This window comes from Ictalurus furcatus, chromosome 11 (genome assembly GCF_023375685.1).
Source record: "Ictalurus furcatus strain D&B chromosome 11, Billie_1.0, whole genome shotgun sequence".
Classification (NCBI taxonomy): domain Eukaryota; kingdom Metazoa; phylum Chordata; class Actinopteri; order Siluriformes; family Ictaluridae; genus Ictalurus; species Ictalurus furcatus.
The window spans coordinates 17,420,794-17,445,440 of NC_071265.1; the positions used below are offsets into that span (position 1 = coordinate 17,420,794).

General features: G+C 37.8%; 2 protein-coding genes across 5 annotated transcripts in view; both read left to right on the top strand.

The window, feature by feature from the left end:
* tead3b (TEA domain family member 3 b) overlaps positions 1-5,680 on the top strand; it is a 36,241-nt gene extending 30,561 nt beyond the window's left edge. For 2 of the 3 annotated variants that reach the window (XM_053636194.1, XM_053636195.1), the window contains 2 exons: positions 278-430; positions 1,531-4,169. In XM_053636194.1, the coding sequence (XP_053492169.1) occupies positions 278-430; positions 1,531-1,644 (267 nt within the window). In that variant the 3' untranslated portion in view covers positions 1,645-4,169. Of the gene's footprint in view, positions 1-277; positions 431-1,530 lie in introns of all 3 variants that reach the window. The other variant, XM_053636193.1, reaches the window with a different exon arrangement.
* A 5,958-nt stretch (positions 5,681-11,638) lies between these two features.
* Positions 11,639-23,121, top strand: smpd2b (sphingomyelin phosphodiesterase 2b). Of its 2 annotated transcripts, none has more exons than XM_053636112.1 (11): positions 11,639-12,573; positions 13,251-13,325; positions 13,841-13,937; positions 16,728-16,804; positions 18,318-18,411; positions 19,162-19,251; positions 19,334-19,416; positions 20,273-20,405; positions 21,159-21,263; positions 21,780-21,936; positions 22,051-23,121. In XM_053636112.1, exons 1-11 carry the CDS (start codon positions 12,557-12,559, stop codon positions 22,458-22,460), a joined length of 1,338 nt encoding a protein of 445 aa, XP_053492087.1. In that variant the 5' UTR covers positions 11,639-12,556; the 3' UTR covers positions 22,461-23,121. The 2 variants fall into 2 exon arrangements, with proteins under 2 accessions (XP_053492087.1, XP_053492088.1); XM_053636113.1 differs by having other exon boundaries at positions 11,641-12,464.
* Positions 23,122-24,647: the final 1,526 nt, after the last annotated feature.

Consider the following 24,647-nt stretch of genomic DNA (forward strand, 5'->3'; position numbering starts at 1 on the left):
CTTTTTTCTTCCTCTATCTTCAACTCAAAAAAAGAAATTTGTGTAATTAGCATACAAGCCTCCCCAGTATGTTTATAAGTATACACAGTAGATAATGATATAGAATTATCTACTTTTTTTTTTAATCAATATTTACTTTTTTTAAAAAAAATTTTAAACAAACTTTTACACATAAATGCAGAGTTTTAGATATCTTTTTCCGCAGAGAGTCATGGCAATATAATTTTTCCTATCAAAGGGTTGATCATATTTCCTTGTATGTGCATTTGATTGACAGACAGAGTATGCAAGAGTGGAAGGAGGAAAGTGTGTGTACAGGATCCACCGCTCGCCCATGTGTGAATATATGATCAACTTCATCCACAAGCTCAAGCACCTGCCTGAAAAGTACATGATGAACAGCGTCTTGGAGAACTTCACCATTTTACAGGTTAGACTATACAACGAGTCCAGTCTCTCATGTATGCATACACATATTTGTATACATATTTATAATGTATGTGTATGTATGTGATACAGTTATAACTAGAGATGCACCGATACTAAATTTCTCAGCCGATACCGAAAACCGATTATTCAGAGTGATATCATCCGATACCGATACCAATAGTTCTGCCTTTTATGCCTTCTTTTAAATGAATAATAATTAATTCCATAATTCTGAAAGAAATGCAAATAAAAACTTTATTCTCTCCGTTTCAGCAGGTTGTTTCGTGGTAACTGGTCTCATCAACAGAAAACACATTAATTAACATTAACACACGAACTCAATTCTGAAGATTAAAGTAAGATTATTAACTTATTGAATGTTATTAATTCATATTAACAGAATTAATTGACTGAATTCTAAAAAAACCTCCTGTTAGTCTCACATTCACTCTCCACAAACAAAAGCATTTCTACTCCATCAATGAACATCAAACTGGTCATATATAATATCAACTTTTTTATATATATTGCACAGAAACATATATTTGTAGAGTAGTATATTTCATATCCAGTTAGGATATGAAATATACTACTCTACAAATATATGTTTCTGTGCAATATATATACTTTTTCGTCAACTTGTCTTCATTTAAATCTTTCAACATTGTACTGGTGCTTTAATTCAGCTCGAGCAACACAGCAAATAAAGAATTTAGACTCGACGCAGAAACTTTCGCTTCACTGCTGTAGCGTCCGGTGTAAAATTTTATCAGTGCGGAGATTAGAGATTACAAACTGCAGTTTTGTCATCATTCCACACAAGAGACATCTTCTTTTCACACAGCATGAATTCGATGTGTTTTCCCGCCCTCTTTTGATTGACAGGATATAATCGGCCCTGATCATCGGATGGTTTTTAAACTATCGGCCGATAACGTGAAAAATTGCCTTTATCGGCCGATACCGATTATTGGTCAATACATCGGTGCATTTCAAGTTATAACCCTGCTATGATATTCTTCGTTATCACATAATAGTAATTTTATGATTTTAAATGTTTCAGACTGGCATTATGAGTTCATGATTTCTTTTTCCTTCCAGGTGGTGACTAACAGGGAAACACAGGAAACTCTGCTTTGCATAGCATTTGTATTTGAAGTGTCGACAAGCGAACACGGGGCACAGTACCACGTCTACCGTCTCATTAAAGACTAGCCACTCTGCCAGAACGGGTTTTACCAACGGACATTCTGTCTTTTTGTCCAGACGTCAGAGCAATACACCAGCATGTAGCCAAGAGCGGAGGCATTATTTGTTTCCTTACTGTTCCGAGTAAAAGTGGATGGAGGCTCAAATAGAGGGCCACGCACAAACGGAAATTAGAAATGTAGTATTGCTCTGTTAAAGGACAGTGTTTTTTTTTTTTTTTATACATATTTAAATGCCTTAAAAACAAAGTGGGTCTCACAGGTTTTATTGCATACAAATTCTAAATGTTTTTTTTTTTTTTTTTTTGCTCTTTCTGTTTTACTGAGGGACTATGAATGTTGAAAATGTTGGCAGGAGGGTGAGGTTTTTGCATTGGAAGACAATGTGTGTCCTTAGTGCACAGTGCATATTAGAAGTAAGGACAAGGGCTCACAAAATCAATTTTTTTCAATAGGACAGGTCTGATGAAAAGATACTGCTACTGTTTCTCCTACATGGGAACAATATTGAGCAATAAATTGAACTTTGACATTAAGTAGGAAGAGCTATGGCCATTTTGTCTTTTAAGTAAAGGACAAACAGTTTCATATATAGTGAGCAATCTTAACAGGCAACACATTTGTTCCTGCACATTTAGAGAGTGAGAAACACTGCGACACATTTACATTGGCCTGTCCTTTATGTAACAAGGAGGTGTCAGAAGTAAGAAGGTTTACACGCCTACTGTACAAGTCAGTGAAAATTGCAAGTGCCTCTGTCCAAAGAACTCAGTGTGGGTGACATTCTGAAGTGCCTTTTGACTACCTCTTGACATAAATCAATACAAATATTCGCTTGTGTTTTGATACTAAAGCATGATTGAGCGTTTAAGCCTTTTAATCAAATTTCAGTTCAGTTTGTTTATTTGTTACTTGTAACGAGTACATTGAAGCACGAGTAAGCATTCGAATGGCCTTGTTACAAATGGATAATGGCACATTGTACTAAAGAGAGGTTAACTAAGTGGATACGTTCAGCATGTAGATGTGTTTCGCGTTAAATTATCTTCTAATACAAAGAAGATGGCTTAACTGTGTCTACCTATGGGTAATTTTGTGATGGTAGTGGTACTTTACCCCTGATTCAAATGTTTTTGTTTTGTTGTTTTTGACAATGGAAAGTCCTGCCTTTTGTTATTGTGTTCTCTGGTGCTTTTGGATCCTTAGAGGAGATTCATCATTATAAAACTGTGCCTACTATGAGATTGGCTTCTCACTGACTTTAAACTGCTAAATGTATTTTAATCAGAAATAATAATTTTTTTAATGAAAAATTGACAAGTGGTTTCATCCTTGCCATGTCATTTTACCCTTAGTCTACTTGGTACTTTATTAATATTAGGGTACTATATTGTCTGGCCCTTATAAAATATTAATTAAGTCTGGAAAATATCATACTGTGTTTAAACTGAAGTGTCACAAAATGTTCACTATTTGTCTCCCAGTATAAACTCCTGCTTTCACTGCAACAGAAGAGGGGCAAAACAATCAAATATACAGTTGCAGGGCTTTCTTGTGCTGACAGTATTTGTTGATTCATTTAATTCCTTGTGAAGGGGTTTGCATAAGCTTTAATTGAATTTACTGAAGATTGATTGAATGATTTTTAGAAATGAAATTTGTCCAGAAATCCATTCATCGATGCTATTTATGTTAAAAGGTACTTCATGGTAAATGGACTGTGACAGGCTTAAGCTGTCATTGGATTGGTACACTCTAAGCATATAAATGGTGGTGTCTGTGAACTTTGATGACCGCTTCCTCAATTGTACTTATTTTTTACAGGCTCCTGGTTTTTTGTTTTGTTTTTTTTTTTTTGTTTTTTTTTTTTATTATTATTATTAATTTTATGTTTGCTCTTTGACTTTCAGTTGATGCTGTTTGCATCAATTGAAAATTGTGTGTTACTGTTGAGATTTTATATAATAATCTAAATGGTGTTGGAGTTTTCTCCCCCCCCCCCCCCCCCCATCATTACCCAGTAACGGTTCACTGTGACCTTGGTTACCAAATGTGCATTGAAGTCATTTATGTTATATACAATGTGAGGGTTTTGTACAATATTATCTAAACAACAGTACCAATACAGCAATACCAATAAAAATGGCTTGGTTCCCCTTGGGACATTTGTGTGATGAAATAATGACTTGATAAACCTGTATTTTCCTACTCAAAACACTTGTCTCTGCTGTAGCCTCAAATTCAACTATTTTTGCAACAATAGTCAGTGAGTAGTTCTAATGCAACGTAGTAGTTCTAAGCCTATATTCACTCATCCTTAGTATTATGAAGTGGGCTTTTATTAGACATCTGACTGACTAATTGACAGCTGTGATAGCTAAATGGCTAAAATAATAAACCTGTCACACTGTACAAACTTTACGAGATGTCCGTTTCCTATAAAAAAAAAATGTATGAAAGTATACAATTTTAGTCAACCTTCTAAGCAACATTTGGTATTTTTATTAGACTTTTCTGACCTCTGACAGTCTCAACCTAGTTTGAACAGTAGGGTACAGTATGCAACCATGATTCTACAATTAAGCAGAGGACTGCCAGTACTGAAAGTTTTCTTCTTGGAACTAGTAGAGTTTTCTTGCTGTTTGTATTAATAACAAAGTGTGTAGCCTATAAAAGGCCCCTCACTATGTCACACTATACTCTGCTCATTCTGGTCCATCTGAGAGATGCAGATGGCCTGGCTGTCCTCTTTGTAGTCATAGAATCATGGCAAGTTGGGACAGTATGGAAAATGCTAATAAAAACTAAGAGGAGTGATTTGTAAATGTACCTTGACTTGTATTGAAACAAAAAACGTATAAAGACAAGGTATTTCATGTTTTATCTAATCAACAGCATAGTTTTTTGAAGGTAAAGGTTTATTTTGAAATTGATGCATGCAACACGTTCCAAAAAAGTTGGGACAGGGGAATTTGGGACTAATTGCATGTGGGACAAGTTGGAATAAGAAGGTGATGTGAAACAGGTGAGGCAATCATCTAATCATATTATATAAGGAGCCTCTAAAAAAGGCCTAGTCCTTCAAGAGCAAGGATGGGTCGAGGCTCGGCAATCTGCCAACAGATGCATCAGAGAATAATCCAACACTTTGAGAACAACATTCCCCAAAGACAAATCAATAGGATTTGGGGCATTTCAACTTCTATAGTGCACAATGTAAATAAAAGATTCAAGGAATCCGGTCAAATATCAGTGCGTAAAGGGCAAGGCCAAAAACCACTTCTGAATGTATGTGTGATCTCCGATCCCTCAGATCCCTTGCATTCACAGATGCAAGTTAAAACTTTGCTATGCAAAGCAGAAGCCATACATCAACACTGTGCAGAAGTACCACCGACTTCTCTGGGCTCGGTCCCATCTGTGATGGACAGTAGCACAGTGGAATCGTGTTTTGTGGTCCAAAGAGTCGACATTTCAAATAGTTTTTGGACAAAACAGCCGTCGTGTTCTCTAGGCCAAAGAGGAAAAGGATCCCCCAAGCTGTTATCAGCGTCAGATCCAAAAGCCAGTGTCTGTCATGGTATGTGGCCGTGTCAGTGCCCATGGCATGGGTAACTTGCACATCTGTGAGGGCATCATTAATGCAGAAAGATCTGTACACATTTTGGAGCAACATATGCTGCCATCCAGAGCAGGACAACGCCAAACCACATTCTGCCTGGATTACAAGCCCATGGTTGCATAAGCAGAGAGTGCGGGTGCTAGCATGGCCTGCCTGCTGTCCTGACCTGTCTCTGATTGAGAATGTGTGGTGCATTATGAAGCTGAAAATAAGGCAAGGAAGACCCTGTACATTTGTGCAGCTGAAGAAATGCATAATGGATGAATGGGGGAAAATTCCACTTGCTAAACTTAACCAGCTGGTGTCTTCAGCGCCCACACGCTTAATAAGTGTTATTAAAAGAAAAGATGATGTTACACAGTGTTAAACAGTCGACTGCCCCAAACTTTTTGCGGTGTGTTGCAGTCATCAGATTTGAAATGTGTATGTTTTCAAAAATAAATTAAATGTGTTAATAATGTGTTTTCAATATAGTAGATGGTGAACTGAATTTTCAAATGATTCTTTTTGTTTGTTTGTTTTTGCATTTTCCCTACTGTCCCAATGTTTTTGGAATTGGGGTTGTATATTAATCTATCGTTCTACTTCCTCATGTCATGGACCTCAAGGGCGGTGTACATTCAGAACCATGCATTTCCAAGACAGTGCATTTCTTAGACAGTGCTTAATATAAGTCCTGATACCGAAGTACAAATGCTGGATTGGGCAGACTTTTATCTGCAAGTGGGTCATTGACAAATATGAAATTTGAAAGGGCATACTTTAAAAATTAAAAGTCAAGCATAAATTTGGCAATTGTTAAATATTTGTGGACACCTGACCAATCAGACCCATATGTGCTTGTCGACTAACCCATCCTTCCAGCCATCTTATACCGCTTACTCCTTCTTCAGGGTCGCGGGGGAACCTGGAGCCTATCCCAGGGAGCATCGGGCACAAGGCGGGGTGTCGACTAACCCATTCCAGATTTTGTCCTCCATTTTGCTGTTATAATAACCTACACTCTTTTGGGAAGTATTTCCATAAGATTTTGGAACGTGGCTGTGGGGATTTATGCACATTCAACCACCAGAGCATTAGTGAGGTCAGGCACTGATGTCAGGTAAAAAGGCCTGGGACGCAGTCGGTAATTCAGTTCATACCACAGGTGTTCTATGCTATTGAGGTTCTGTACAGGCTAGTCAATTTTTTCCACACCAGCCATGGCTAAGTATATCTTCACAGAGCTTGCTTTGTGCACAGGGGCATTGTCATGCTGAAACACGTTTGGGCCTCTTAGTTCCAGTGAAGGGAAATTGTAATTCTACAGCATACAAATACATTATCAACACTATTCAGTACATAGCAGTTGAGTCCCACCCTTTTATGTTCAAGTGATAAGGAATGTTTCATCCTAGGCTAGTTTTTTAATGATGCACAATACTGGGCAGCCAATCATACTTCAAACCTTCCTTTTCTTCTAGCAAGATACTTAGATTTACTGTCAGAATTAACATTTTTTTCCTTTGCTCTTTAGTTTTATAATAGATTAATAAATACATTTTATCATGAAATTGTGCAAAATATAAACAACATATTCATCCACAAATATCAGCTTTAAATGTTGTAGAATTTGTAAATTCTTAATTAATCTGTAATAAAGAAATGCATGTATATAAATGATGAACTGAGTATAAAAGCCCAGAAAGAGCCCATGGAAGACATAAAGACGGAGGTCGCACCACATGATATTTTTTGAGTTCACTCGAATTTAACAGGCACAGAATTGACCACTGAAGAAAAAACAGGACTCCCTCCTACCAAATTAAATGAGATGCTTTTCCAGGCCTTTATTGCAGCCACCTTCGGTTGCTGCATGCTTGTGGGTCTTTCTGCCATCAGTTTTGTCTTCAGTAAGTGAAAAGCATGCTCAGTTGGGTTGAGGTCATTGCACATTTGATTTGCCTTAAGAAGCTCCTGGGTTGCTTATGCGGTATATTTTGGGTCATTAACCATCTGTATTGTGAAGTGCCGTCCTATCAGTTTTTCAGCATTTGACTGAAAGTATAGCTCTATACACTTCAGAAATCATCCTGCTACTTCTACCAGCAGTCACATCATCAAGAAACACCAGTGACCCAGTTCCATTGGCAGCCATACATGCCCATGCCATAACACTTCCTCCACCATGTCTGACAGTTGATTTGGTACGCTTTGGATCATGAGTCCTTTCTTTTCTTCTCCATACGCTTCTCTTCCCATCATTCAAGTCATGCAAGTTTTTCTTGAATCAGAACTGGGCAGGCTTTTTTTTTAAATATATATTATTTTTTAGCAACGTCTAGTCTAATCTTCTTCTTACATCTTGAGGTAAGCCCTCTGTACATTCATGAAGGCGTCTCTTGAGTGTAGACTTTGACAATGATACACCTACCTCCTCCAGAGTGTTCCAGAATTCTGCCTTCATCCACTTTAGTTGTCTTCCGTGGTCTTCCAGGCCTTTTGGTGTTGCTGAGCTCGCCAGTGCATTCCTTCTTTTTAAGAATGTACCAAATTGTTGATTTGGCCACTCATAAAGAACAGCTACCAAATGCAAATTCAACACTTCATCTATTCCACATCTTTTACCCTAATTTTTCATGAAATAACAAGGAAACAGGCCACTCTTGGCCATGAAAATGCTTATCAGTCAATTGTCCAATCACTTTTGAGCCTGTGAAAATGAAGGAAAAAATAGGTTATAATTCCTAAATGGTTGATGCAATATTTTTGTTAAACCCTTTGAATTAAAGCTGGAAGTCTACACTTCAATCACATCTTGATTGCTTCATTTCAAATCCATGGTGGTGATATACAGAGGCGAAATGACGAAAATTGTGTCACTGTCCAAATACTTATGCACCTGACTGTACTTCTGACAACCCCCCTCTTTCTCCAAAGTGCTAGATGAGTATTTTTTTTTTAAACTTACATTTTTTAATAGCACATTTCAGCCAGAATATGAGTCACTGGAAGCTGCTGTAAACAGATATATTTTAACCTCACAAGTCTATCACACTTCACAAAAATTTTTAACTCAGAATGTGTTTTTGGAACTTAGTTTACATGAGTAATCTGCTTGAATAAAAAGATAATTGATTTGAAATCCAGGATTTTATGATTGACAGGTTTAGTCACATCCTGCATTGTAGTCATACACTGGTGTAGGGAGCGAAGAGAAATATTACCTGTAGCCCTACATGCAGTGGACACGTACTGTCTTAGTTTTGTCTGCAGTCAGAGAGAGCTGTAGAACCTTAACTTCAAAATAACTCAGCACTTTTAATTTTGACAAAGTGTACTACAAAGCTGGTACTTTTGTAATTAACTCAAGTAGAAATGTAAATAGAAGACCTCTACATTTACTCAAGTAGCATGTTACCAAAGGTATCTCTACTTTCACTCAAGTAGCCTACAGGATTTTTGTACTTTGGAAACCACTATTACGAGTATTGGGTAAAGGAAGTGATGATATTATTTTAATTATATTATTTTAAATCAAATTGTCCGTAATGTCCATTCTGCATCTATATGATTTGCATGATAGAATACACTTTGTGTTAGGTGGTCAGTCAGGGGTGTGATGATTTACCAGTGTGCAGTCAAGGATGGTTTAATGAACAGGTCCAAAGGGGACAGGCCCAGGGCCCCAAGGAGTCAGATGGTCCCAAAGACCATCCACTTAATTTCGCTCTTATTAATTACACAGAGCCCAAAAAAACTGAAAAACTGAAGAAACAGCCTACACATTAACTTGGAAGATGTCACAAGAAAAAAAACCATCATTACACTTTCAAAGTGAGTGTTTATCATTTTAGTTTTCTGTAGGAATTTGGGAGTCGAATCTTCTGTTAATGATGCCATTTAGTATGGGTGGGGGGCTGCTTTTGTGTGTCTGTGCTAAGGGGCCCATTGTCTATAATCTGGTGGCAGTACTCAGCACACCATAATAAACAAAAGGCATTATTTAAACACTATTTAATTGACTAATTTGATACTTGAACTTCCATGATGCATGATGTTTGCATCATTTAATGTCCTTTTCTTTGCATGTTACACCAATGCTGTGACGCTGACTTGTTCATAATACTATGACCTATTCATTCCACTACTGACTTTTAACTCGTTCAAATCCTTGCAGAAATTTCATATATTGGCATTAATATACAGTTGTGCTTGAAAGTTTGTGATCCCTTTAGAATTTTCTACATTTCTAAATAAATGTGACCTAAAACATCATCCAAAACATAAACAAAGACAAAGAGAACACAGTTAAACAAATGAGACAAAAATGGCTTATTATACATGATAGATCCTACACCTAACTCTAATTTCACCTTCAAATTAACTGCTAAACATGACATTTGCTGCTAGGTTCACATACTTTTACCATTCAAGGATATGTAATATTGGATCATTTTCCTCAAATAAATAAATGACTAAGTAAAATATTTTTGTCTCATTTATTTAAGTGAAGTGGGTTCACTTTATCTACTTTTAGAACTTGTGTGAAAATCTGGTGATGTTTTAGATCATATTTATGCAGAAAAGTAGAGAATTCTACACACAAACTTCCAAGCACCACTGTACAGGACTATTTCTAAGCCAAGCGAGAACAAAAAAAAAAAAAAGACACACAAGGGGTAAATAACTTGGGTTAGTTCGCCACCAAGTGGATGAAATGCTATCTTACACAGCCTATCGTGCAAACACTGGTTCAGTAAACACATGGTGGTCTGGTGGCTAGCTGTGAAGTGGGTGAAGTCTTGAATATCTTGGTGTTGCTGGAATTGAAAAATTAGAGCACCAGTCAATGGACTTGCAGGTCCTGGACACCATAGTTTGCTGCGAAATACACAGAGAAGTGATGAGACGAAGAATTATTCCAAGTGCAATAATATATGGATGGTCAGAAATCATATTTCAGTAATACTGCTCTTGAGTTTTAAATATCCACTTACCAGGAAGTTCATGAAGTTGCATGACAAAGGTGATTCAGTGTAGATGTGTGCATTCAACTTTCAGATAGAGCAAAGGGAGTGTTTATCACAATTACTCAAAAAAATATTTTGGAAATGAGCAACAAAATTGAAAATATATATATATTTTTTTTAAAATGGCCCATTGTTGAAATTGATGTTGGCTTTACCTTGAGGCAGAGTTAATTAATTGATTAATTATCCTGCATCAAGGTAAAGCTAACTAAAGCCAATTAATTAATGCTATGTCTATCACTGTTCAAGTGTCTTGCCACAGAAAAGGAGAAATTCTTCATTCTGATGGTACGTAGGTGCTGAACAAAATGCTCAGCTAGTCTCCTCTTGGTTTCTCCAATGTATAGCTGATTACATCTCTTACAGGAACGGCAATAAACAACTCCTGTGGTGATGCGCGAGGAGTGATGATGGGTAATAAATATGATCATTTAACGCCTGTGATTTTAGTGGTTGTGTTAATAAAGTTGTATGTGGAACATCCAGGAGAAAGGTAGGTTGTGGAGAAGGAGCTCATCTACAGTCTTCCCTGCTGAAAACCCCCCAAAATAATAGAAAGCATTTTCTTTGGAATTTGTAATGGTTTTAATGGTTATAATGGGAATTGGATTGGTTTTAATGGAAACTGTAATGGTCCCTGTGAGTCTCTAAAGGTAATTTGTTGCCTTCTATTGGTGGCATGTTATGTCTAGTGTATACTATTAAGGACCAATAATGGTAATGGTTTTAATGGTTAGCTGTTGGTTTGTAATGGCATTTGTAGTGGAAACCCGTAGAATTTCTGTGAGGATTTCTGTTGTTATTTTCAGCGAGGTTGAAACTTTAGAACTCCATGGCATAAATAGCTGCGTCCCAGTTTGCCTACTGTTCGTCCTAAACAGTTTCTGAGATTAGAATGAGTGTGTCCCAAATCGTAGTATATTGAAATGAGTAGAGTATCCCAAAGGTACCCGGATGGTCTAGTACAGTGGTTTTCAAAGTGGGGGCCGCCAGGGGGCGCCCGGGGGGCCTCAACAATTTGGTGTGAAAAATAAATAAATGTATGTTTTCTCTTTCTCACTCTCAGACAACCACACACACACAATCAATTCCTAATGTAATGTAAAGATGTAAGATGTAATTATTCATAAAAAAAACAGTGATCTATTCAGAAGTCTGTATTTTTAATGTGTTTTAAAGACATCTTGCAAAAGGTCAAATGTCTCGGTCAAATGTTAATGCCATTTGGGGGGGCCTTGCCCTGGAATAGTTTGGGAACCCCTGGTCTAGTATTTCCGGTAGATTTTCGAAGTGTGGCTCTATGGACACTTTTTCTGCTAATATTGCCCACAACTCCTTGTGTGATGGTTTCATCGACTTCAACCTGGACGAGTGTGACATCTGTGATGCGCATTTTAGAGAGGTGTAAATGACATGTGGAAAAATAAATCAAGGAAATGGTCAATTCCATTATGTAGTATAAATTATATAAGGAATAATAAATGTAGAAAAGCTAGAGGGTTGTTTTTATTTTTTTATTTTTTTTACGGTGACAGTGTGCCTATCTAGGCAACAATGTTCTATTCGGTTACACGACATGTTAGTATGCCTCGATACTTGCATACTCTTTTGCTACACACTCAAACGTATGTACTTTTTCTTCACAAAATGAGTACATACTTGTAGTGCGTAGTATAAGTAGGCAAATTGGGACGAGGCAAATGTCATGTTTTAAACACATCTATTACATCATGAAGCATTTCCAATACCAACTGGTTTCACCATAGCCTCAGAAGCACTGATGAAGTGCTCCTTCATAGCTGATGAAGGACTTTTTTTGCTCTGTTTTACTGGAAACTTGTGTACTATTCTGTTATTTTACCACCTTTACTTGGATTATTTAATCCAAGTTTTTCACAACTCCACATATTTCATGTTACCAGACATTTATTTAGGCAGGTCAGTTCTAATTTGTTCACATCAGAGGACACAGTACTGATGTGGAAATAAGCAAAGTAACCCCGCCCCCCCCGTGCTGACGTCACACAGACCCGGAAACTGCGTGGTAATGAATCGAAGTAGTGTTACTCGTCTCTGACAGCCAGCACTACAGTACACAGCTGATGTGTATCTTACCACGTTAATTATTCTGGATATATTTCCCCACCCCAGCGGATCTTTTTCACCGTAAACGCGTTAACGATTCAATTAAAGGTAATCGTAAACTAACTGTGTTACCTTTAATCTGAACCGGCTGAAGTTATTCTTTAGCTAGCTAGCTAGCTTCAGCTACTCTATGAGTAGTCATGGATGGAGGATGGAGGTTTGTGACAATTTTGTCAGCTCGCTTTCTAGATAGTGTTATCATTTTATTGATAAAATCACAGTTTACCTGCGTATTTACTGACGTTTCGGGATCAATTGACTTATTAGTGAGAGGTAACGTTTCCACAGAGCTTCCTGTTGTAGCCGGAAACAGTTGCGCGTTTCCGTAAACAACTCTACTGAACATGTCACGTGTAGCTTGGTGTAAATATTGTTTATAGTCTTATTGTTATATAAATATTGTTTATTTAGTGTAAGTGCTATTACTGATGTGAAAATATGCACAAAGCCACAAATGACCTGTGTGTAAAAAACTCTTGTTGATTAGAGGTACAGGGTCTAATACCAACAACAACAAGAATAATGCACAGGTTTACAATGTGTTTTAATGTACAACTATCCTGTTTCCTGGTGAAAATTATTATATTATAGTTATTTCTGGCATTGGCAATTCGTAGCTTAAAGTTTGAGAAGCACGCTCTTTATACTGTTTCCACTCTTTACATAGCTGATGAGATCAGATAAGCTAAGATAATACTTGATTAATCACCAGATGGAGAAATTTGGGAAGCACAACTGCAGGATTTTATGTTCTTGGTAATGTGACGTGACTAAGCACCATGTTTTTCTTGCTGACCTTTTTCTTTCTCTGCTGAACTTGCACTTACTGCACAGGGGATCACGCTTCCCTCACGGTCCTGTGACGGCCAGCATGCCTGTAAGACTACGTATCTTCTCTCTCAACTGTTGGTGAGCATGCGTACAAATATCCCTTACACCGCTGCTTTCTATAGTGAACGGAAAAAGCACAACTAAACTGCTTAAGGACAAAAAGAAATGCCTGAAGGGAATTTAATCAGCCTTAGCTTTTTGTCTCCTAAGTCTGACTACTTCTAGGGTAACCACTGAATAATTTAGACAAGGCCGCTATCGGGTTTATCACAGTGCTGTGCTAGAAAGGAGAGGTGTGGTGTTTTTGATAGAACACAATGCACCATAAAGTCTTATCGTGTTCAGTTGTGTTGCTTCCTCCTTGCTTTGATCTAATTTAATGTTGGCTTGTCATACATGCATGGTAAATGTGTATCGTCAGCAATGTGGTTTAATGATCTGAGTGTCAGTATGTGTGTGTGTGTGTGTGTGTGTGTGTGTGTGTGTGTGTATGTATATATATATATATATATATATATATATATATATATATATATATAATGTGTTTGTGTGTGTGTGTGTGTGTGTGTGTGTGTATGTGTTTGTGGTTTTAGGGGAATTCGCTACATTAGTAAGCACCGTGCTCAGCGATATGCCATGATTGCAGATCTGCTAGTCAAGGAGCAGCATGATGTAGTATTGCTGCAGGAGGTGAGATACATACACACTGGCACACACACTTTAGTCACTTAATTAAAAAAAGAAAATGTAGATTTGTACCCACTCAAATGTACATTGGAGGATTTTAGTGAATCAGAGCATGCAGGATTCTTCTTGCTGTACAAAGTCTTCATTGGCAGTAGAAAAATCAGAAGTATAAGTGTGACTCAGGACTGATTTCCTTCGGGACAAAAACATCACCCTACCACCCCCCAACCCCGGAATGTTTTACTCGCAAGTGAACAGAACAAAGATTGCAATTGAAAGAAAGCTGACTTGTTATGGAAGCCAACATGAAGCATATTATAATTGTTCTTTTTATGTCGTCATTTCCAAGTGACAGAATGCAATATAGTAAATGACAAACCAACCAGAGCCTGGGATCCTGCAGGACCCATCGTTCACCCTATCACTGGAGATCACGAGATTGAATTCTGTCGATGCCACAGCCATCCATGGCCTGGACTTAAAGAGAGCAGAATTGACCATGCTTTCTGGGTGCGAGGGATTGCATTACTCTCTCCCCTGTCAATCAATCACTGCAACACTAACCAATTGTGGGTGTCTGCGAGGTTATGAATATGTAAGAGGGTAAATATCACTTTCCTCAGAATGTGTTCAGCTGTCCTCTGATGTAGCACGAGAAGCAGTCTGAAAAGACGCAGTGACTGGCTTGACGTGTGGAACCTAGCTTGGGGTGGAAATTGGCAAAATGACCAAATTGGAAGAAAACTCGGTAACCCAAAAAAAAAAAAAAATTAAGGGACTGGGATTTTTAAGAAATGCACATACCATGAAAATGTACTGTACTTTGTAAAATGAAATACATATATAAATATTCATATATTAACTATTAATAAATATTAAGAAAGGAAGTAACGGATATATATCCTAACTGAACTAAAAAGTAACACTCCAAGTAACAAATAAAAATAGAGACGTCCAAAATGAATTAAAAAAAAACCACTTCAAATACCACAACAAAATTAGTCAGTGATGGTTGTTATTTCGTCCACTCTCGTACTGTATGATGACAGCACACCCTTTTCAGCCAATCCCACAACACTACGCAGCCAGAAAAAACTATCGGTGTGGATTTTTGCCGATAACCGATCTGATTAAAACTGTTAGTTTGGTGTTCAGTAAATCTTCGATCAGCTGCGTCGTTGGTGCTTGGTGTTTATGACTATGACAGACCAGTATGTCCTCCATTTATATGGTAGAATTTCTTTTGTCATAACTGAATGGCTAGTTTTAATTTGTCTTAATTTATGGGTTTATGTTTGCTCGGTTTCTTTGTATTTTTTTGGTATTCTTTAGTTAATGCCAATAATACAAAACAAATGGGTTTCATTTTACTCTACCTACAATTGTGACACTCCTGGACTGGTATGAGCATGTAAGTCACTCTGGATTAGGGTGCCTAATAAGTGCTGTAACGTAATAAAAAGAAGCAATTTAATCTCTACAGTTTAATCCACAATTAAAAAGTGCAATAATTTGTATGATTTGAAGTCGATCAAGTCAGCGTTTACATTAGTTAGTCTTCTTATGTACAAACTTGTGCACACACAAGTAGTATATGAATGAGTCATCCCGACCAACCCCCCCCCCATTGAAATTACAGGATTTTCATGAATACCATATTTCTTGTGTAAATGCTCCTATGAGCAATTTATAAACAAAGCCCATTGTCACTGAACACAAGTGAACAAGTTTTTAACTGTAGCCTTTTCCAGTAGTGTTGTAGCATGTAATGAATGTCTGAGCAGTAAGTTAGCTCTACCTGCACCCTAATGATAAGATTGTTGTTCAATTTCCATGAAATTTCTATTGGTTTGAAAGAGGTGGATAATCTGCTAAATGGAAGAATACTCATTGCTTTAACAGTCAGATCAGTGTGCTGACCAACATGGACAGGTTTAAAAATTGGTTCAGTAAGGGCATGTTACTATATTACAAAGTTACTGGGGATACTTGGAAGGGGATGTGCTCCCAATTAATATAATGATGTGGAGAACAATATTTTTTTCTTCACAGTCTGTATTTGGAACATGTTTCTCTGGGACTGATGTAATTAAAAACCCACTAATGGCCCTAAATATCTGGTGTGCACTCAATACAATAGTAAAGAGAAACAGAACTTTGGGATAGCCGAAGCCCAGCTTGGGTGCACAATAGCATAAAGGTTTGTCCATGTTTCTATCTTTATAGCTGGAAAAGTGTTGGGTTTTATTGCTTTATGGCTCCATACTATAGCACAGCATACTTATTAAAGGCTGTGGAACATCGCCCATCTGTGTTTACAAAAACGACAACGTGTTATTGACACTATGGAATACTGAAGGGACCTTGCTTCTGACACGTTAAGGTTAATCAAGCTTTCCTGTATGATCTTTAGACTTTTAAGACTTTATACAGGTCACAAGCAGTGTATACTCAGTAATACATAATGCGTTGTTTGTTAGCCTAGGAGCTTCCCAAAGTTAAGCAGCATATCACTTAAAAGGATTTTAATGTTACTAATGCCATGCTTTCCATACTGATTCACTCAGATTTCTAAGTGCAGAGTCCTTAGTGTTTCATTCTGAGGCATTATGCAATGCTACAGTACATTTTTGTTTTTTTGGTACATAATAACCCATAGTACACTCTGCTATGATGCACATTTTTTGAGTAGACTAGGTTCACCTGTATTGAAGGAAGTAGTACAGTCATGCTATTCAGGAGAAATAAACTCTGAGATTGCAATTTTCTACTTCTAATTCTGAACTGTGTTAGGTTTGGAGTGAAAAAGACTTCCACTTCTTGAAAACGAAACTTGGCAGCACACATCCTCACTCCCATTATTTTAAAAGGTAAGATTTAAACGTTACATTCATGTATTTAATATTAGTTTACTATTATGCAGTACTGTGCAAAAGTTTTAAGCACCCTATTTTTTTTTTGTACAAACTTTGTTATAGATTTTTATTTTATAACTCCTACATTATTGAGTCAGTACAAAAAAACATGTTAGATTCCCAAACATTAGTTTTCCAGCACAAAAAGGAAATGTTACAGAAAAATGTGTATGTCAGTGTGTATGTCAATAAAGAAAGCAGGATATTAAGTGGTAAGAGACACTTTTCAGACAAAAAACATAATGATTGCTGCTGGATTTTGCTGCAAAATTAAGAAGCAAGTGTGATAAAGTCTCCAGAAGAACTGTGGCTGGTTCTGCAAGATACTCAATAAAACTTAGTTAATTTCCTTATAAAAACTGCACTAATTCTACCTGAGACTTTTTTTTTTTTTTTTAAAGCAAGGGGTCATCACAACAAATATTGACTTTGTTTCAATTATTTCTGTTTACTGCTTTGTAGTATTTATTTTTTTTAATGGAGAAACATTTCATTTAATTATTTTGAAGGCATCTTTACTCTAGCATTTCTTTGTATGTGCCTAAGACTTTTGCACAGTACTGTATGTTGTGTAAAAGGTAATTTTATTTATTAAATAGTCTTACTAGTTTACACCCAGGGGGCACGGTGGCTTAGTCAGTCCATACAGGATTTTGCTCAGTGTGTTTGTGATTGTTGTGGCCAAAAATGCTTGATTTTGTTGTGGTTTTTTTTTTCTTTTCCAAAATTTGCGATGCAACTTGCTGAGTTTTTGTTCTTTTATTTTGCAGAAAACTGCATGAATTGGTGAAATTGCAATCGCACAAAATTGTTCCATGCTCTTTCGTGGTGATGCTTGTGGGTACATGTGACCTTTTAGTTGTACTCCTCTTCGATGTGTTTGAATAGAAGCGGGCATGTTGTGATGACGTCACATGACGTCCCAAATCTGTGGAAAATCTGCAGTAATTTTGAAAAATTACAAGCTCCTCCAAATATTGCGGCATTTGCTTGATTTTGCGTTCATTTCTGCGATTGCAAAATCCTGGAGGGACTGTTTAGCGGTTAGAAGGTTACTGTTGTGCACAGTTTGTATGTTCTCCCCGTGCTTCGGGGGTTTCCTTCAGGTACTCCGGTTTCCTCCCCCAGTCCAAAGACATGCGCTGTAGGCTGACTGGCATTTCCAAATAGTCTGTTCTGTTTGAATGTGTGTGCTGTTGTTCCCTGCAATGGGCTGGCCCCCTGTCAAGGGTGTCCCCTCCCTTGTGCCCTGGGTCCCCTGGGATAAGCTCCAGACTCCCTACACCCCTGTGTAGGACAAGCGATACAGGAAATGGATAGATGGTTTACAACCATATGCATTAAATTAGCATGAAAAAGTATGGCCACTCTTAAAGTTGCAAAAAGTTACAGATTAATTGTGATGAGAAATCAGAACTGTTATTATATTATAATATATACTTATTTGCTTTGAACCTCTGCTTCTCAGTGGATTTTTTGGGAGTGGATTGGCGGCCTTTTCCAGGCATAGAATCCATGATGTCTTTCTCTACAAATACTCCTTAAATGGTTATCCCTACATGGTGAGTACAGTCAGACTGTTTTCTCTCAAAAGTTCTGACAAATACCAGTTTGGCAGATCCTTTAGATTGGACTGCTGCTGTTATCCAGACCAAAGCATTAATTCGAGGAGTGATCTCTTAAATACATTTTCTATAACAACGTGGTCCTGACAGTAGTTCCAGCTGCAAGGCAAATCACCTGTGAATAATTAATGAACTCTTTAAAGTAGGTCATAGTTTCTATAGTAACCGCTCATTCAAATGCACTTTTATGGCAGACACGCCACATAATTTAATAATAAACAGATTACAAAACATGTTTTTTTTAACAGAGAAAAACATTCATTGTTGATGTGGTGAAGCGTTCTGCAAGGAGCTGTTTAGTGTGTCAGCAGTTTATAAAAGTCAGAGGTAGAGAGGGGGAAAAAAGAGAAGCTGGTGAGGAATGAATGTTTATATCAGCTGTAAGTGATAACAGGGACTAACTTGTTTCCTGGAGAGTTCACATAATTAGATGTAACTGTAAACTGATAGTTATTTTTAATTAAAAAAAAAAATTGCCTGGCAAATTGCTATTGTACAAGTGTAATTAAACACTTTGGGATGTGGTGTTATTCATAAACTTTGGGATGGTAATCATCCCACTCTGTCATCTGTCATCTTCCTAAAATAGCATGCCTCGAAGTGTTTTATTCCTTACATAAAGCCAGATTATAAATCTTCTAGCTGGGTGGATGAGTGACTGTCAAAGTGTACTCTCTTCTGTGTCAGGCCCATCATGGAGACTGGTTCGGAGGCAAAGCGGTTGGGAAATTACTGCTGAATATCAGTGGGTTGATGGTGCATGTCTACGTCACTCATGTGAGTCCAAAAACAGTGTTTTGTTAATTGTGTAGGTGTGTGTTCAGTCCTGTGTTATAGCGCTGTGTCTTTTCCCCAACAGCTACATGCTGAGTATTCCAGAGAGCAAGATTCCTATCTCCCTCACAGAGTGGTGCAGGCCTGGGAACTCCAAAACTTTATTCGGTATTAAACCACTCTCTGTTTTTAGACCAAGAGTATGAAACTCATTTTAGGTAGCAGTCCACATTACACTTAATCCAATGTCAAGTGGCCCAGGCCAAAATAAGTCAGTTTAATAGACAATTATACATCAACAAGGTACATTCTGAATGTACTAGCAAATAAACAAAGGATATAAACAGACTGCAATTCATTACCAAACACACATTTTCCAAATGATTGTTTTACCATATAAATTAATATTAGTGGAAGGCATTGTAAAATAGCCCATGATAAACGCGACATAATTAGCAAAATTATTTACAAATAAGAACATGTAAAATTTGTGATTACATAAGCATTTACCCCAATTACTGTGAAACCAGTAAATAAATTATTATGGAAAGAGTCATATATTTGTCAATTGCAGGGCAACATGCAGACACACACATTCACACACTCATTCACATTTAGGGGCAAGTTAGCATTACCAATCGACCAATACCTGCATGTTTTTGGACAGTGGGAGGAAACTGGGGAAACCCACACAAACACAGGGAGAACATGTGAACCTTCCACTGTGCAGTTGTAAATAAAAAAATACATCATTCTGCACACATTTTGCAGCCATACATTGAGTACTACCAGGGCTGAAGCACAACTGTAATGATTTTTTCTGTGTGCTCTATGTTCATGAGGAAATTAACCAGATCCACATGCTTCCATGACTATATGTTCGAACATCACTAAAAAAAAAACCTTATTGAATTAAAATACACATTCTTCTTTTTGAAACAAACATTGCAAACAGGATATGCTGTTCATGTGATACAGCTAAGGATCTTATTTTGAAGTGAAGTCTGCATTTCCTCCCACTCAGGCACACATGTGCTGGGGCAGATGTAGTGATATTAGGGGGGGATTTAAACATGCATCCGGAAGACCTCGGTGTAAGATTGCTGTGCAGCTACAGTGGACTCCGGGACTGCTTCATTGAGGCAGCCAGTTTTGATGTGAGTACATAAACAGTACTCATGTCAAATTTCTCAGACTGTCCAGTATATGATGTGAGATGTATGCGGAATTAAATTTGTGCCAAAAGTATCGAATGTAACTTTTAAGAAACGAACATAAATATACAATGAGAGACGAAAAACACTCTGAACTCAGGGGCAAAAATTTCACATGGTCTTCAAATAAACAGCGTTCTTTGTTAACTGTTTTTTAAGCTTAGTTTTTGCTAATCATGGTTCATGAATGCACCGGCAGAGTTTTCATTTACGCTTTTTGTTTACGCTCTGCAAGTTTATGTTCGCCATTCTGGCACAAATATCTAGTGTGGGCGGGGCTTAATAGCACTTTACTGTCATCGGCTAGTGAGATTTGGATGGACAGCTCCCTGACCTCAAAGTAGAGACTTCAGTGGCGTGAATTTTGAAGTGGGTTCTGGATGCTCTGTATAGTTATAGTGTTTGTATTTTGTAGTGGAAATTACTTACTTACTTACTTAGTCAGTATATTAGTTCGTAATTAATATTTGAGGTTTGGGTTGTCTCAGACAGTATGACTGTTTTTTTGAGTTGAGTGCTCAGGATCGGCACCGAGTGGTGTGGTCGTCATCATTGAGGTCATCCTCCTCCTCCTCCTCCTCCTCAGATTTAGGTTACATTCGATACTTATGGCACAAATTTAATGCCAGGCAGTCTGTTTTAATGTAACGGTGACTCAGTTGTTAACACTGTCTTTACACTGTGTTGAATTTTCAGGGATGTGAACAGGGATTCACCCATATAACAGACAACCCCTTCACAAACACTCATGAACTTCTTCCGTTTGGAGGAGGAATCCGTATCGACTACATCTTATTCAAGGTGACTGCTTGATTTTACTGTTGGACAGATCACATCAACATTGCACCTACATTCATTAGCCCTTTTTTCAGGCACACCCACCATACCTTAGGTGTATTTTCTAGGTATACTTATATTAGTGATTGTAACCCGTCTGTTGCTGCACATGATGCCTACCCACAACACTGACACTGACATGGAGCAGTGAATTCTTAGTGGGTCTTGTGCCGGTACAGGTGTTTCAGACACAACAGGAATTAAACAGTGAAAGTGCTGATATTTAGCAGGTTTTCCTGATAAATTAAAACTGAGTGCAGATAAAATTGAGGCGTACATAATAAACTGACAACTAAGTGTATTATTGTATGGAAGCAAAATGAATGTTTTAAACTTCAGTTAGTATAACATGATGCATATTTGCACTCTTCCACAGTTTGGCTAACTTGTACAGTATTTACATGAAGATTAAAATGTTTAAGATTTCAGTCTTATGACTAACAAAGAAAATCCCAAATAGCATTTGTTTTTTATTAACAGGGATCAGGGAGAGTGGATGTGAGCTGTGAATCTCTGTCCACTACTAAGGGCTCTGTTCCTGGCTATGAATTCCCTTACTCAGACCATGAAGCTCTCAGCACTGAGCTGCTGCTTTGCGCTTTGAAAGACGAGAAGGGAGAAAAAGATTGCACTGCAGGTAATTAAGTGTAACTTTAGAAAATGTTTTTTTTTTGTTGTATATTTATTTACTAAATCCTCCTTAGTCATACTGTCAAATGCTTTCTCTGTTTCCCCTTTTATTGTTTATTAGTTAGTCTTTCTGGGCTGATAAACACTGTGACTGAGGCTCGTACGGAGGTGAAGGTGGGCCTGCATTGTGCTGAGCGCATGCGCTACACGGCTGCACGCACAGGGTTTATGGGCCTGGCCTTGCTGCTGCTGGAGATAGCCATAGCTGCTGTACCTATATTCTCCCTGGGAGTTGAACAGCCTTTCCCCAAAGCTTCCTTCTACCTACTAGGGGCGCTGTGCTTCGCCATCCTTCTTTCTGCCGCCTTCCTGTACATCTTTTACAGCATGGAGGTGAAGTCCCTACAAGGAGCAGAGGACCAGATGAGGCTTGCAGTAGGCAGCCTGCAAGAACGTCTGAAGGGGTTACCTAAGGTTATAGACGAGAACCATTCTCAAAGCGAGCCTGACACTTTGGAACCGGAAGACTGAACAACCAGGATTCAAGGCAGTGAACACTGCTGAACCACTTAATTAAATTTGTGGGATGTTTCCTTGCTTCTTACAAGTTGACATGTCTGCTTATTTCATAGTCTTTAAACAAGGCTTAGCTGAACCACTCTCCAGACCGGTCTGGTTGAATCTGCCTCGTTTAAGATGGATCAAATCTGCCTCATGGACCTGATTCTCTTTATGGCCCCGTTCACACCTGGTATAGACATGCGTCCTGGATGGACAGCGCTAAGTACAGCTGTGAACTCAGCCACATTTGGAGGTGATCTGGGACACGTATCCCTTTTTCAGTTTGAATGCAATTGCGTCTCGATGCTTCCCAAGAGCACACCAATCATGTTTTATCCCTTACTAACTCTACACTTACATGCCTCATTAGAAAAATGGACCAGTTACTCCTCTTATTTAATGATATTTCAACTTATTTCTTGTAGTCATTAAGGCGTATATGCGTTTTATGTTGGCATTATGCATTTTTACAGATCTTACAAAAGATTTTTGTATTTATCAGCCCCAGTAGAAATTGCTTTTTTTTTTTTTTTTTTTAAATACCAGACTGATCTCAATCCTGCAGGGCAGATGATTTTAATAACCACTCATTTCTCTTACATTAGTTTAATTTCCTCCTTAAATCAGATGTTTCCTGCAAATGTATTTGAATGTAGACAAATAGTAATAGATAAAAATCACACATTTCTATTTTATGTCTGTTAATAGCATCTACACTCAACTCTGTACTGTAATCATTCACTTCTATTTAATCACACACATTAATATTTACTGTATACATGTGTTATGAATGTTGAATGCAGAAACAGGTTTTGTTTTTTTTGACCAAGGACTTAAGTAAAGCTAACACAATGTCAGTTTCATGTATCTATGCATTTATACCTCATACAGTACATCTCAGTAAAAATAAACTGTTGTCTACTCTCTGTAAACCCTGTATGCATTAAATTTTACTCACTTGTCCATGAGTTAGGGTTAGGGTTAGTGTGTGTGCGCGTGTGTGTGTGTGTGCGCGTGTGTGTGTGTGTGCGCGTGTGTGTGTGTGCGCGCGTGTGTGTGTGTGTGTGTGTGTGTGCGTGTGCGCGTGTGTGTGCGTGCAAACTTAAATGACTCAATGAATTAAGATTTAAGCCAAAATGATTTTACTTGTGAAATTGAATTACTGTGAACTATCAAACATCCTTTGACGCAAATAATGGACCTTTAAAAACTTAAACTTAAAAACACTTAATACTGACAAGCCACTATCTGTCTTCAAACCAAAACTTGAGTGCAAACGCCATCAAGCCCGACATTGACAGTCTTAACTCTCTTGAACGTTGTACCATTATGATTGAAGTTTAATAATATTGTAACTGACAGTGTTAAAACATTGTACTTACACTGGCCAGAATTTTGATTTAGTAACTGTCGACTTTTCCTATACTAACAACACTAATTTCCACAAGAGCATCGTGAACAGAAGTGTCACTAACACCTAGCGGTGGGAGTGAAGTGTAACAGATGATTCTCCTTGTAAATAAATGAAAAGTTCAATCATGAGAGACCAGTGAATGAAGTAATGAGAATTGTTTATTGAACAAATGATGATTTGAATTGTCTTGAAAAAGTCTTCGGCAATTCGACTCTAAAAGGGTGCTCACTCCGAGGAGATTTGCGCCTATAAGTCAGTGTCTAATATTTTAAAAACAGGAGCAGCACAAACGAAAATTTTTATGGCACAAACCAGAACAAACGAATCACGAATGATTGAGACTATTTTGCCGACGTTCTGCATTGGGTGGGGGGCCAACTTCACGCAGGTCGCAGACGTTAAGGTTGCTGCCTCACAGCACCATGGTCCCTGGGTTACCCGTGTTACTCTCTGTGTGGCTTTTCTCCAAATATGTTCTCTCTGTCCCTGAGTGTGTTTCTTCTGCTTTCCCCAGTTTCCTCCAATCTCCCAAAAACATGCAGGTCCTTCCTTCCTAGATGCCTACCTTTGCCTAGTGCTACCTTGGGCCCCCAGAAGCCAAGAGCCCCCTAAAAATGCAAATTATATATATATTTTTGAATGAATTCCTAATGCTAAATAATGAATGCTGAAATATTTTAATATTGATGTTAAAAGACTGAATAGGACCCCATTCCTATATTTTGCCTAGGGCCCCCAAATCA

Excerpts from the sequence above, each read along its gene's own strand:
- smpd2b (XM_053636112.1), top strand. Across the intron at positions 20,406-21,158 it reads TTGAGGCAGCCAGTTTTGAT|GGATGTGAACAGGGATTCAC; the intron begins GTGAGTACATAA and ends TTGAATTTTCAG. Across the intron at positions 21,937-22,050 it reads AGAAAAAGATTGCACTGCAG|TTAGTCTTTCTGGGCTGATA; the intron begins GTAATTAAGTGT and ends ATTGTTTATTAG.